Source organism: Ctenocephalides felis, unplaced genomic scaffold, assembly GCF_003426905.1.
Source record: "Ctenocephalides felis isolate EL2017-DRISC unplaced genomic scaffold, ASM342690v1 CF-g0.4_SCAFFOLD_01170, whole genome shotgun sequence".
NCBI lineage: Eukaryota > Metazoa > Arthropoda > Insecta > Siphonaptera > Pulicidae > Ctenocephalides > Ctenocephalides felis.
Window position 1 is genome coordinate 71,347,558 of NW_020537324.1, and position 14,681 is coordinate 71,362,238.

Here is a 14,681-nt window from a genome sequence, read left to right on the forward strand (position 1 = left end):
ATTTTTATATTTAACATACATATCTTATTAGTACAATTCATAATTCTATTATTATTCCAACTAGTTAATATTTTTTCAAATTCTGGCCGGAGATTCGAACTCGGAACCTCCAGCATGTGAATCGGGAACGCTACTCTTGAGCTAATCCCGCCACATCTGCACAAGTTAACCTTTTTATTTTCTTTTCGAATATCTCATTATTTTATCTTATTCTGTTTATAAATAATATTGTTATATTGTGCATCATATGTAATTTTATGTTAAGCATTTTATGTTAATAACTATATATTGTAATTTTGTATTTATTTTAATTGTTATTCATTATGTAAAATAATTGTATTTTTAAGTCCTCTTGGAAGAAATCTGTGAGCTATATATTTAAAATAAATAAATAAATAAATAATTCATCTCATAGAATCAGGACAACCATTTGGGTTGCTATCTATGCATCCTCGTTTTTTCTAGAAGTCTCTGCAACAACCTATTGAACTTGTTAAGTTCTGATTGCAGTTAAATAAAGTAAAAAACTAATTCTGAATTTAATTTATTAATTTGCAAATATTTTTATCTATCTTATTATTCTTCACTGATTCATCTTAATCTTTTGCGATGTTTGTACACATAAGATTTGAATAAGGGGAACTCTTTGTGAAGACTATCAGATTATTCCGGATGCATAAATCGTACTTTATTCTTCGAATAGATATCGTGAGGATATTTTCTGTGATCTTCTTGTGTGTCTCGTGTGATCCACAGATTGCTGACACCATATCTTATAGACACCATATTTTATATTGGAGACAGTGGAGGAATTTTGTTATATTTTTTCTCTCCCACACTTTCTTAATATATTTAAAATTTTTTGCAACGTGCCTGGTGTAAATAATAATAATATAAATCTGTTACTTCGATTAAGTTTGTTAGTTGATTCATAGTCCTTTTTTATTTACGAGCAGATTCTAAGAATATTTCATTGCTGACTTTAAAAACGTGATCGAGTTCCAGTAGCCTCATGGCTCGCGTTTTATTTATTACCGAGATAATCTTAAATAGAACATTCGCCGATAACATAACATAAATTTATTTTATTTGAATATAAAAAGTGCAGGCTGCGTTCTTGATTCTGGTCGTTCAGACTTTATTGTTTCATTGTTCTGTTGATACAGTTTGAAGGTCATAGTGAAGAAGCTGGATAGAAATTCCTAAAAAAAACATATTTTATGTTCTATCTTCTGACTATCAATGGTCATACCATCTCTCGGAGTCATCTAATAATATAGACCACATCTGGTAACACCAAAAAATTTTGGTAAACTGTGGTATCTCATTGGCAACACTTTTTCTGAAACAAATATGCAAGAAGCAGGTCATGAACAGCCTCAGTTTTTTATTCAATCACAAGAAATATTGCATTTTTTATTCAATCACAGTCTAAATTCAGTTATTTAAGTCTAAATCATATTGTAAATTCTGCCTGAACCTCATAAATATATTTTGAATAAATTTGTACGTTTTAGAGTATATTTGTATAAAATTATCAAATCTGCAAATTGGCACTACTTAAAGTGGGTGGCAGGGGTGAGATAATTTTAAAATCCTTAGACCGGCTCAAAATTAGATTTTTTAGATATAATTAATGTTTTATAGATATTTTAACTAAAAGTTGTACCATAAATTATGCCAAAATAAATAGAATTCTTTCAAATAATTGGTCATTACAACTTAACAACCTAAATTTGGTAATATTGAATTTAATTAACAAAAAAATATGATTTGTCAAAATGAAATACGATATCAAATTTTCAACGTACTCATTTTGAAACGTATTATGTTACTTCATTAATTGATTCTATTAGTAATTAGTTTTCTTTTAGTGATTTATCTTTCTAGCCTTCTGTCTATTATTCTGATTTTTGTCATATGAATCATTGGAAATGTTTTTCAAGTTCATGAACGTTAATACATGAAACATGTACCTACATTTCTTATTTCTTATTTCTTATTCAATATTATTTACCCTGACCCTGAATCAATGTCAAGTCGATGCATAATAAATTATTTACAAGTCATTGTAAACTTTGTGATTTACGTTTGCTGATTTCTTTAAGTTTATTGCTGATTTCAATTAAAATTTTTCCTTTCACTTTTACAAATTAGTAATAATAAAATATATAAGTGTTAATATTATTTTTGTACTTGCTGTAAAATAATTTATTAATATATTTTATCTCGTTTTTGAACTATATCTTTTCATAAGCAAAAGTAAAAATATTGCAATGAAATTTTTAGCAATTTAATTTGCTGCTACACGGATTTAAAAATTAATAGAATTATTTGATAAAATTAAACAATAACTCACAATTTTATGTTTTCTTGTTGTTTCAAGTTTGCCATAAAAATTTGTATATGTTGTATGACAATGCAAATGTGATTTTTTTCTGTTTGTCAATGTTTTTTTACAAGGGATATGCACATATTTAGAAATAATTTAATTGTATTAAATAATGACGCGTATTAATGTTCTTGAAATTTTTTATCATATTTTCACAAAAAAAATCAATAGAAATTTCATAACCCTTTTGCCATTAATGGGATATCATGATGATTACTTTTTCAGTCGTTTTTGCATTGTTGAAATTTTAGAACTTAATTTTCCATACATATCTTTCAGAAAATTTTAGTCAGATTTAAAAAAATTCTTACAATTTGAATGATATATTAAATATATAAATTATGATGCATAATGTTTCATCAAACTAATAAAAAATTGTTTGTACAAGTATAAAGATTTTTTTTTCTTGATTAAATTCAGTATTTCCTAATTTAAGTCGTTTTGATTAGGTAAATATCAATTATTATCAGGTAAATAACAATTCTATTTATTGTGGCATAATTTACTGTACAACTAATTTTTAGTTTCAATTATACTTAAAATTATCATTAAAACATTATTATTAATGTTTTATAATATAATTTAATTATTAATGTTTTATAATAATGTTTCATAATATTATTAATGTTTTATAATATTATATTTAAAAAATCTAATTTCTAAATTGAGAATTATTATAATTCTAAATTAGAATTACCAAATTCTAATTTGAGCTAGTCTGACAATTGTTAATAGAAATTTTAATTTATTTTTAAAATTTTCTTTGATTTCAGAAAACTACTAGTTTAAAAATCTTGCAAAATGATTTAAATGATTCTGCAAATTTGCAAAATCGCAGGTTTCTAATTATCTTAGAATACAAACATATTGCCTTATACCTTACACAAGCAATAATTAACCAAACATCATATATAACATCAATAATTATACCAACAATATTTTTTCCATAAATACTTGTTATATTATTTCGCAAAATATTTCTTTAATTACAACATTCTCATGTATGATTCATTTACATATTTAATAATAACTTATTTGTTAGCTATGTATGAACACAGATGTTTTTCCCATTTAATTTTCAAAACAAAATAATCTAGTTATATGCACATTTTGCTATTTATCTTCGAAGCGCCTGGACCTGTCTTTTCCAAAAACTAATCAGCACATTTTTCCATCGGTACAAATCGAACGTGTTTTAAATCATTCAAATCGGTTGATCCTTGCGCCCGAAATCGTGGACGAAAAATTGTATCGACATACATGTATCAACTTTTTTGCATCAGCACCTACTTTCTCAACGTTAAATATATAATGTAAAGCTTGAAAAAATATCTTTTACTCTTACAGTAACATACGGGACAAAATAAGTGTCACCTTGTATGATTCATTTGCATATTAAATAACTCACATGTTTGCATTGTACCAGCACAAATGTTTTATTTAATTCTCTTAAATAAACAATCTAATTTATTTAATCAACAAAATTTTAAAAATAAATTCCTAATTGAATTTCTGATAAGGTGTACCATGACCTTGCCAGTGTTTGCGTTATTGCCTTTGCAATATTCATGATAACGACGACGACGACGACGACATGGCGTTGATGTTTCGTAAATGTTTAATAATAGTCACTAATTAATAGTAAATTTCATTATAATAATAAATTTATGCATTTAATTAGACGCGTTTTGTTAGTTAGTTAGGTGAAGATACAAGAGTTTATTATTAGATTGCACTAGAAACAAGATGTAATGCACTGATTTTATTTACATTTCTTTTAGAAATCTTTGCTTAGTTGCTAAATTTTATGTGTTTTCTGCTAATATTGACAAAATATATAAGGTGGGGATAAAAGAAATCCATTATTAACTGTTAACATAAGTAACTGAAATTGAATACATTAAACAATAAATTGTAAAAGACATTTTTTTTACTACAAAATCTTATCTTTCCAACGAGCTTAATGTACCGACTCTACCGCATAACAGAAAAATATTATGGCAAGGCTATGCTTGAAGAAGAACTAAATATTGACAAAAGCCATGTGGTTGCCGTGCAGTCAGGCGTTTTTCTCAGGTTGTCAGATAGAAAACCTAACCTGGGAACCGCAAAAATGTCAAAAAAACGATCTTAGATAACAGGGCTTTTCTGACCCAGCTTCATAACTTACGAGTGACGTTGCAGTTTATGACAAAATTATATATTAGTGGAAGTACATGACGACTAATATTATAATTATAATTACTCCACTTTTTGAATAATTTATAATAATGCAGTTGTATCTAAAAATCAGTATCATTTTCGAAATATTATTGAAGGTTTATGGCTTTTGTAAAAAATAGACAAAATTTTTTGTTTTTAAAATTGTGATTTTTCTAAAGTGACTAAGTACCATATGTTTACCTCCACTTCTTGAAAAATTCTTAAAAATGCGGTAGTGACTTTTAAAATCAGTCTCATTTTCGAAATATTATGTGAAAATTCGACAAATTATTTTCTTCAAATTTTTTTTTCTAAAACTACCAGGTACCATATATTTAACTTCAATTTCTAAAAATCTTTAATAATGCAGTTGTATCTTCTAAAATCAGTCTCATCTTCGAGATATTATGAGATGTTGGTGGCTTTTGTAAAAGTTAGACAAAATATTTTTTTCTAAATTTTGAAAAATCCTCAAAAATTCGATCGTGTCTATTAAAATCAGTCTCATTTTTGAAATAATATGGAAGATAGTTGGCTTTTGTGAAAATTAGACAACATATTTTTTCCTATTTTTTTAAATTATAAATTATATGTGTTCTAAAGCAGCCAAACTGCTAACAAACATCAAGCTTTTGGAACCAATTCTCGAATAAATAGAAATGTTATGTTACGGGTCTATATTCGTATAAGTTGGTAGTAACAAATTGACAAAAGCTATGTATCTGTTGTACCGTCAGAGGTTTTACACATAAAACCTAACTTCACGTATGTGTTATCAAAGACACATCAAAAAGATGCACTTATGATACTATTGTTCTTTGACAGATTCTTACTACCAACTGATACGAAAATAGATCCGTATCATAGCAATACTATAACATATCTATTTTATCGGAAATTTGACTTTTTTATTTTAAAGTTAATTTAAAACAAATTCTCTTAATCTTAATTTATCAATGTTTCTTCAATCCAATACTGTAATAAAACAATTATTCTCTTCACTATTAATCTGTAATTACTTTGCAAGCATTTGTAGCCAAGAACGATCATTAAATATTATATATAACACTAGAAGATCGCCCAACAATAATTCAATACAAAGGTGTGGTACAACCGGATGGTATGGTACTCTACAATTACGTTATTAATAATAATAAGAGCCCTACAAGGGCTGGAAAACATTTTTCTAACCATCATCTCAAAAATCGAAAATAATTCGGATTTTAATTTTAATTCTGACTAAAGTTCTAAAGCTCACTTATATACATTAAGGGGCACAACTAGTGTAAAATTTTCAAAAAATAGAATTTTCAATTTTTCCATATTTCGATAGGTTATACCTTTAAAAATAACATACTAAAATTTTAAATCGATATCTTAAATAGTTTTTGAGTTACTGCCATTTTAAGAATATATATATAGTATATAGCATAACGATTATTTTATCTTCAAACGCGTTTTTCTCGAAACAGCATTTTTCGAATTGGCTGCAGCGATTACTCAAAAACAAATGATATGATCACTATCAATTTTTTTTACATGTTTTCTATATAGTTCTCCGTAAAATGAACTATCGATTTTTTGATCGGATCAAAAATCGAATTTTGGCAGTCCAAAAACGACCAAAATTTTGGGTAAAATTCGACTTTTTTTAAAAAAAACGCTGTCATGTTGTCAATTTTTGATTTTTTTTCTTTATCGTAGTTCATTTTACAGACAATATTATCTAGTTTAACGAAAATTTTTTTTTAAATTTTATCCACGTAGAAGGCCGGAATCATTGCAGTAGTGAAGGGCCTTTTTTTTTGTCGCGCCGTTGGAGATCGACGATAACTTAAAACATATTTAATTTTTTCTTGAAAAAAATTCACTATGTATTCTTAAAACATGTATAAATATATTCCTAAAATTTTGAAATGATTGATATAGTAGTTTTTTTAATATAAATTTCCAAAAATCACCTTTTTTTAGGCGGTTACACTAGTTGTGCCCCTTAAATAAATAATTTTAACTTTGCAATTCAGTTTATATAATTCTTATGAATATTAGACAATGTTACAGTATTTATGATTTGAAAACATTTAATATTTTGTTACGGTACGGGAAGTTCCAGCAATTTGCCTCAAGGCACAATGCTATACACCACTAGTTTTATATAACTTTAGACGCCCTTACATGCGGTTGTGGTGATAATGACCCTCATTATAAAAATGTTTGCCATCCCTGATTTTATATCAAATCGTTTACGAATAGTATTACCTCCGCCTCAAAATGTTATCTAATCTTTTACCGCGTTATCTAAGTCCGTTCAGTGCAATCATACGATTCTAATAAAATCATTATTATTACAGGAGAAACTCGTAGAAGCCTCATCGGGCCAAGATCCTATAAATACAACTGTGCAACTTGCCAATAGTCCCCGATGTCTTCTTGCGCGACCGAAATTATAGAACCGCTGCGGGCCGAGCGAGTTCTTCTACCACAAAGTGACGAAAGTGAAGAAGAATCTAAGGAAAAAGATTCACCAGAAATATCTGAAAGCAAACCAGATCCTGCACCAAGAAGTTTGACAGAAAATCCTGCACCAAGGAGTTTGACAGAAAATCTTGCACCAGATTTACCTAGTACACCGAGTCCAAGTATTCTTATCAACGGTGCTAATGGTAAATCAACAAATGGCAGGTCACCAAAACGTGTCAGTTTTGAGAAACGAGTTGAGCTCAAGTCTGATAAAAGTGTGTTGAAGTTTGTTTGTGGTGATGAGATAATTGATCAAGAAAATCCTTTTCGACAACCTGATATATCTGATGACGAAACTGTACCCAAGTACAACATAGTTGGTATTCCGACCGTAAAACCAAAACCTCGTTTACCGATTGCAAGATCTAGAAACTCTTTGACCAGATTGTCTACTGAAGAAGTTGAGAGGTTTAAAAGTAAATATTCAAATTTTGATAGCATCAACCCGGACAGTCACTCGTGTGATTTGGATTTGAAAATCAAAATCGAAGGTAAGACTGTAGGTAAACCTGTAGTTGTGGAAGAAAATAACAACGTGAAACCAGTTCCTGATTCTGAACCTGCTGTAGAATATGCTACCCAAGAAATAGTGCAAAAACAATCCATCTACGACAATTTAGTGAGTGTTGAAGAAGTGCAGAAAAACGGTGACTTAGTGCACAACAGTGAAGACAACAGTGATTCCAATATGTCTGATAAAGTGAAAAAACGCGGCTCCGGCATCCGAAAAATCTTCCCAGTTTCCTTATTCTCTAAAACAAGATCGCCAAGTGAAAATGGTAAACCTGAAACAACTTGGGCTGATCGGAGTGCAACCTCAAAAACCAAACCTATACGCAGGATTGTTTTGGAACCTTCTAAAGACGTCAGTGATATCAAAGTTGTGCGCCGATTTGGCAATATTGATGTCCCTCGACAACCTTCTATGAACTTGGAGGACCAGGTTGAAAGGATGCAAAGGGAACTTGAAATCGTGAGCAATGATAAAACAAGCAACTTGTACTCTGGTCCACTTTATAACAAAGATTCAAAACCTAAGTCTAAAATACCTAATAGCTCCAGCTCGTCGTCAAGTACGCTGATATCAGATTCCTCCGACACCAAACCTCAACTCAAACAAATTTCGCGATTAAAAAAACCCACAGTGGACTTTGTTAATAGAAGCACAGGTATCAGCACTTCTGGTAGAAACTCTGCACCAATTTTTTCAACACCTGGACGCACTATGCAAATATCCAGACTGCCCAAATTAAATTCATCAGCACCTGATAAACGTACAGAATCACCTTTGAACTTCCTGGACACGAAATCCAAAATACCTTCGACGAAAATTGCTGCAAAACCTAGACCAGTGGCTATTCCTAATGCAGACAAAATTATAAACGAGTCAGGTATTAAATCTAAACCAGTGCCTGCAACTCGGAATTTTGAAAAACGTGCAACATCCTTCAACGTGAACCACAAAATGGGTTATCAACCCAACCGTAATGTTACAGATGACTCCAAAGCATTTGAAGGAGTTAGTGCTGAAATGAAGATCACAAAAGCTCCTGTTGTGTATAATACGTCAAAATTACGGACTAGAAGTTTGTCTCCAAGACAAAGGCATAAGTTGGATGGTTCTAAAGTACCCACAGAACCTAGTGATGGTATGCAATTACTGCCTGATAAGGAATTCGGTGACGACATTGATAAGGATGTTGGTGATTATGCCAAGTTGAAAAACCTAGGACCGACTAGTGACGGTATTAAAAGTCCACAAGCTTGTAGTACACCTGAAAAAAGCATTTGCAAACAAGATGGTGAAAAGCATAGAAAAATAGGGTCACCAATACCGGCACCAACACTTCCCCCGCGTGATATGCAAAAGGTGCAAACGCGCCAAAACGTCGAAGCATTCTGTTGGAAAAAACTGCAAGAAATGAACAAACGCAACGAGGAACAAATCTACGCAAATTGTTTCGATCGTTTCAACAGCCTGAGAAGCCTTACACCGCCTGTGGTTCCACCACATGCCATAGATCCCATATACGTATCCCGTTCCGAAATCGGCACCAAAGCCCAACCTCAAATTGACCAGAAACGACGACAAATAATTCCTGCACCGATTTTCAAACGTGGCAGTTTAGTATCCGAGTCTGATTTGGTGAATCCTCTTACCCCAAAACGTGTGAGTTTTACCGGTGGAAACGTTTCTCCGAGGATTCCTTTGGGGTTGCCAGTGCGCAGAATAGTGACGGTGAACGATAAAGTGTGTGACGTGTATGGACGCATTCACGAAGTGCCTAAAGGTTCCGATGATTATATAAGAAACCCTCAATTAAGGAGACCTTTGCCTCCTGTTCCTGCAAGGGCACCTTGTGATAGTGAAAGCGGCTCCGAGGCTGGCGAAGTGCAAAGGATTATGCAGTACGGAAATCAACGTCATCCTAATGGTAAGTCATTAATACAATGTAATTTTTTGTACCAGAGACCAAATTATAATTAACTTTGGATAGTAATGGACCGATTGGATAGTAAATCGAAAATGAAAATTTTTGCATTTCTTGACGTTTTGAAGGTTTCTGAACATTTTGGAACACCTCAGAAAAAATAGATGTGTGTGTGTTTTGTATGTCCACATTTTCGGGCGCAAGGATCAACCGATTTGAATGGTTCGAAAAACATTCGATTCCTATTGATAGGGAGATGTGCTGATTAGTTTTTAGCAAAGGCAGGTCCAGCCGTTACGCAGATACGGAGCAAAGAGTGCAGAAAATACAATCGAGTTTTTGAGAGAACGGAGTATCGGATTTGAATGATCTAAAAAAACATTCAATTTGTAATGATTGGGAGAAGAGGTGATTAGTTTTTGGCAAGGATAGGTTCCTCAGTTTTGGAGATAAAGAGCAAAATGTGCAAAAAATTGCAGTTGTTGAGTGAACTAAGCGTCCGATTTGAATGATCTAAAAAACCGTCTGCTTGTATTGACAAAACAAATTCAAACTAGCTGTAAGTGGAATTCTGTCTTAAGGCAATTAAGGCATCGTGCCTTAAGGCAATTTGCTGGAACTTCCCGTACGAAAAATTATTATTTTTTTAAAAACGATTTACATTTTGGAAATAAATTTACTTCGAAAAAATTAGATTTTTGAGAAACTATAAAGTGGACAAAAAATTACTTTTTTTAAACATTTTTTTTTGATAAAAAGTGCTTTCTTCATTTTGACATATTTTGGAAAATCTGAACTTTTTTTCAAAGCAATCGTACTGCTTTTACTGCATAGAGACAAAATATAAAGCGCGTAAGCGCTGCGTCGCTGTCTAACCGCATAAGCATTGGTACGGAACCCATAGGAATATAAACAAAATTTATACTTAGTGTTAAAATCTCAATAAAATATCTGATAATTTGATGTGCATATGTCTAATGATCATTTTTAACTACAATAATTTGGCACTTTTTGCCCTGTATTTTCTGAACGGCTGGACCTGCCTTCGCCAAAAACTAATCAGCACATCTCCTTATCAATGCGAAATTTGTTTCCGAACATACATACATACACGCACACACACACATACATCCATTTTTTCTAAGGTATGCCAAAATGTTCAGAAACCTTCGAAACGTAAAGATCTATAAAAATTTTCATTTTCGATTTTTTTGCGATTACTATAACTTGCCCTACGAGAAGTTAAAAATTATTACATCTTTTTTTCATTTTTCATAAAATATTTTTGTAATTTTTTTTGGATTAAAAATTGAAAAAATAACCCAGGCTAAGCACAGTCTAAGCGCCACTCTGGTACAAATGCTTACCGAAGTGCGTTTTGGACTGTTTATGTACTGGAGCACTTTTTCAATTTTATGAAAACTATTGAAAAATGTGAAAATGCCGTCGAGCTAAGCACAGTATAAGTGAAAATGTCGCACAGAATTATTTGCAAATGCGTTTAGACTGTGACTATACGGGAGCATTTTTTCAATTTTGTGTAAATTGGGCAACTATTTTTTTGAAATTGAATTCGAAATGAAATGACGATTGTTGATGTTCTGGAGATAAATTGATTTATGATTTACATTTGATTTGCTCAGATATAACAAGATAGCAAAAATGATGAAAGTTACAGTATTTGTAATAATATATTTGAAAACGTTTAAAATTTCACGAACATTTCGTTACGGTACGGGAAGTTCCTGCAATTTACCTTAAGGCACGATGCCATACATCGCTAGTTTATATTTCCAATTCCTCCTCGTGTTGAAATAGGATAATTATAATAATTAATTTTCACATATGCAAATGCCTCGTGCAGGCGTTCTGTTTTTGCCACATATCATTTTATACACGCCAAATAATTATTATTCGCGCGAGAAGGTTTACTAATTTATACAAATAAGCAGCAGCCGCCGAGTTGTATGAGGAAATCGTTATCATATTTGTTTAAGTATATATGCCGGTACAGATATAACTACGTAATCGATAATCGAAAGGTTAGGTTGGAATTTACTCAAATTATTAGGGAAAATTGAAGTTTAGTGATTTGTATTAATTTTTTAGTAATTTGTCCTGAGGTAAGTGAGAGCAACCATCATTGATTACATTTCCTTCTTTTGTTTGTACTATTATTATTACTAGTATTCTATTCACTTTTATTTTATACACTTATTAAAAATTAAATTAAATTAAAATTAAATTAAATTAAATTAATACGCAAACCAAGTGTTATTTATAAAATTATTGCACTAGAACTTCCTGCATCGTAGTTTAAAATATTTAAAACCCGTACATTATTTTTGATAATTTTTAGAAAATAATTTTTTTGAGAAAAAAAGGCCATTTTGTGAGAACTTCGAACTTCGAAAGAAAGAATTAAACTTTTTTGAAGACATTGCAAATTTTGAAAATTTTTTGGAAATTTTGGAATTTATGAAATTCGACTTTTTTGGAAATTTTGAAATTTCTTAAAAATGTTTAAACTAAAGTCACGTGATCCATACTGTCAAAAATGCGAATGACATTTGTCAACCGATTTGAATGGTTCAAAAATCATTCAAGTCCTGTTGATAGGAACATGTGCTGATTAGTTTTTGGCGAAGGCAGGTCCAGCCGTTTTGGAGATAGGGTGCAAAGAGTGCAGAAAAAAGAAATCGAGTTTTTGAGGGAACGGAGCTTGAATCCGATTTGAGTAATTCAAAAAACATTACTCATGATGAAATTATACAATTTTGTAAAGGCAGGTCAATTGGTTTCGGAGATCTAGATTTTTTTAATGCCTTTTGACGGTCCAAAATCAGATATTTTCTGCAATCTGGATCAACGGACATAAATAGGTATCAAAAATGTTCAAGAACAATTTTCACAAAATTTCTAAGTTTTCAAAATAGTCAATTTTATCAATATTTTCTACATATGAATTTATTGAATGTTTTCAAAATTTCCAATAATCTTCAACAAAATTCAAATATCTTTAAAAAAAATAATTTGCATTTTTTGAGTTTTCAAAAAATTTAAATTACGGTATGAAAATTTCCAGCAGTTTGCCTTGAGGCACGATACCATTCACCACTAGTTTTAATTTTATTTGAATTACTTGCAGAATGAATTTATCAAAGGGTTATTATATTTAATAATCAACACTTTCCAGGTTCTAATTTTTTTAATAATTACAAAATCATATCAATGTATTTATGGCTAAGTATTTTTTCATATTACTTTACCTAAGATTATCTTGTCTTGAATTGTGAACGTTTTTGGAAAAATATTTTCCATTTTTACAAAATTTCGATTAGGCTCTCTATTATTATCTCTACATTTATTAATGTGTGTTTGAGATAATTTACTTACCTTTACAAATACTGGTGATTGTGTCATAGAAGCCATTTCCATTTCATTTTGAAATATCTACGATAAGATTTACAATATCTTGCAATTTTGTAAAATATATCTAATATATTTTGATAAATGAAATTCTAACAATAAGCATAGATTAAAATACGCATGAAATATTGAGACTAACATATTTTGAAAGTCGATTTTTGAAATAAAAATTGCCATAAATTTCGAAATGAATTGAATAAAATCTTTTATTATAATTTTGAATTAAAGTGGCATTTATTTGCTATGTGTTGAAACTGCAACAGATTTCAAATTGCAATAAATTAATTTTGAAATTAATTAAATACAATCCATTGTAACTTTTTATTATATTTAAGGAAAAAATAGTATTTGTTTGCAATATTTTGGGGCAAAATCTGCGAGTTTGAATAAAATCCCATAGCACTAGTAAAATACATACTTAAATACTCAGTATTTAATATAGAATTGCCTAGTGATAGTTTGTAGTAAAGAAGAATTTTGTTAAGAACTTGTAGAAAAATTATTTCTAAAAATATAGGGTGGCCCATTTAAAAATTGGAATTTATCGATAGCAACTTGCCTGCAGGCCACACCGTGCGGAATTCTTTATTAATTTACTAGATGGACCACCCGTCATTTGTTATTTGTTATATATGTATATTTGTATATATAAATATACATATTTTTTTAATATTGTGCATAATCTGCATATAATTATGTATATCATATTGTTAATTCGTGTTTGCACCAGTTTGCCAAAATCAGCAAGTTAGGATTCTGATCACATATTCATTGCAGTACCACCGGCATAACTAATCAAATCAGGGAAACATCTGAATTTTAGGCAATCGACGCCCTGGGTACATAATATATACCTGTATATATATATATATATATATATATATATATATATATATAATGCGAATAGTGCCGTATGACGTCTTGGTGGAAACTTTACCAAATCTGTGAAGTCCAACTTCTGGGTTTCAACAACAAACTAACTACTATATTAGTAAATACGCCTAAAACAAAAATAGCTTGTAATATAAATTTAATTAATTCATTTCTTAGTAATTAGTGCTTAAAAACATTATAGAAATCAAGTGATATTTATAAAATTATTGCACTGGACTCTATATCACTTTCAATTGCAACATTTTGCAATTGCATTTTGAACAGAATATTTTTATGATGTTTTTTTTGATAAAACTAGTCAATACATTATAGAAATTAATATATATAGACTTTAGCAGTTTTTTTGGAAATCGGTAACAATAGATTATAGGAAATTTATTAGCCGATCACATTTTAATATAATCAATTTTCACTTAAAAACAATTATTCTCTATTTTGTATTTGTTTTTATGCTGACGCACTAATAAATATTTTTACTATTTATTCCAATTTATTTTTGACTTTACTTTGACTTATTATTGGCTGCTAACATTTCAAGAATTTCTCTCTACATATAAATATTTGTTTGAAAAGTTTAGATTTTGCAAAGACCATGCGACTATATGTGTGCCATTGAAAAATTGGTCAAAAATTTCAATATTTTTACAAAAAAAAAAAAAACAGAATAATTTTTCAAATTATTCATTATTTTTTTGTAATTTAAAAATTGAGAGTAATCTTAATTATAAAAATAAGGTTAAATATAATAAGAAACATATTAGGGGCATTCATTTATCACGTGATCGATTTTTTAGGGATTTATGGACCCCCCC

The 14,681-nt window shown here is 30.1% G+C and overlaps 1 protein-coding gene across 5 annotated transcripts in view; it reads left to right on the forward strand.

Moving 5' to 3' along the window:
- The first annotated feature begins 7,226 nt into the window (after window positions 1-7,226).
- The window catches only part of LOC113366302 (coiled-coil domain-containing protein AGAP005037), a 399,838-nt gene continuing 392,383 nt past the window's right edge, over window positions 7,227-14,681 (forward strand). For all 5 annotated transcript variants that reach the window (XM_026607886.1, XM_026607887.1, XM_026607888.1 and 2 more), the window contains exon 1: window positions 7,227-9,549. In XM_026607886.1, coding sequence (XP_026463671.1) covers window positions 7,803-9,549 — 1,747 coding nt within the window. In that variant the 5' untranslated portion in view covers window positions 7,227-7,802. The remainder of the gene's footprint in view (window positions 9,550-14,681) is intronic.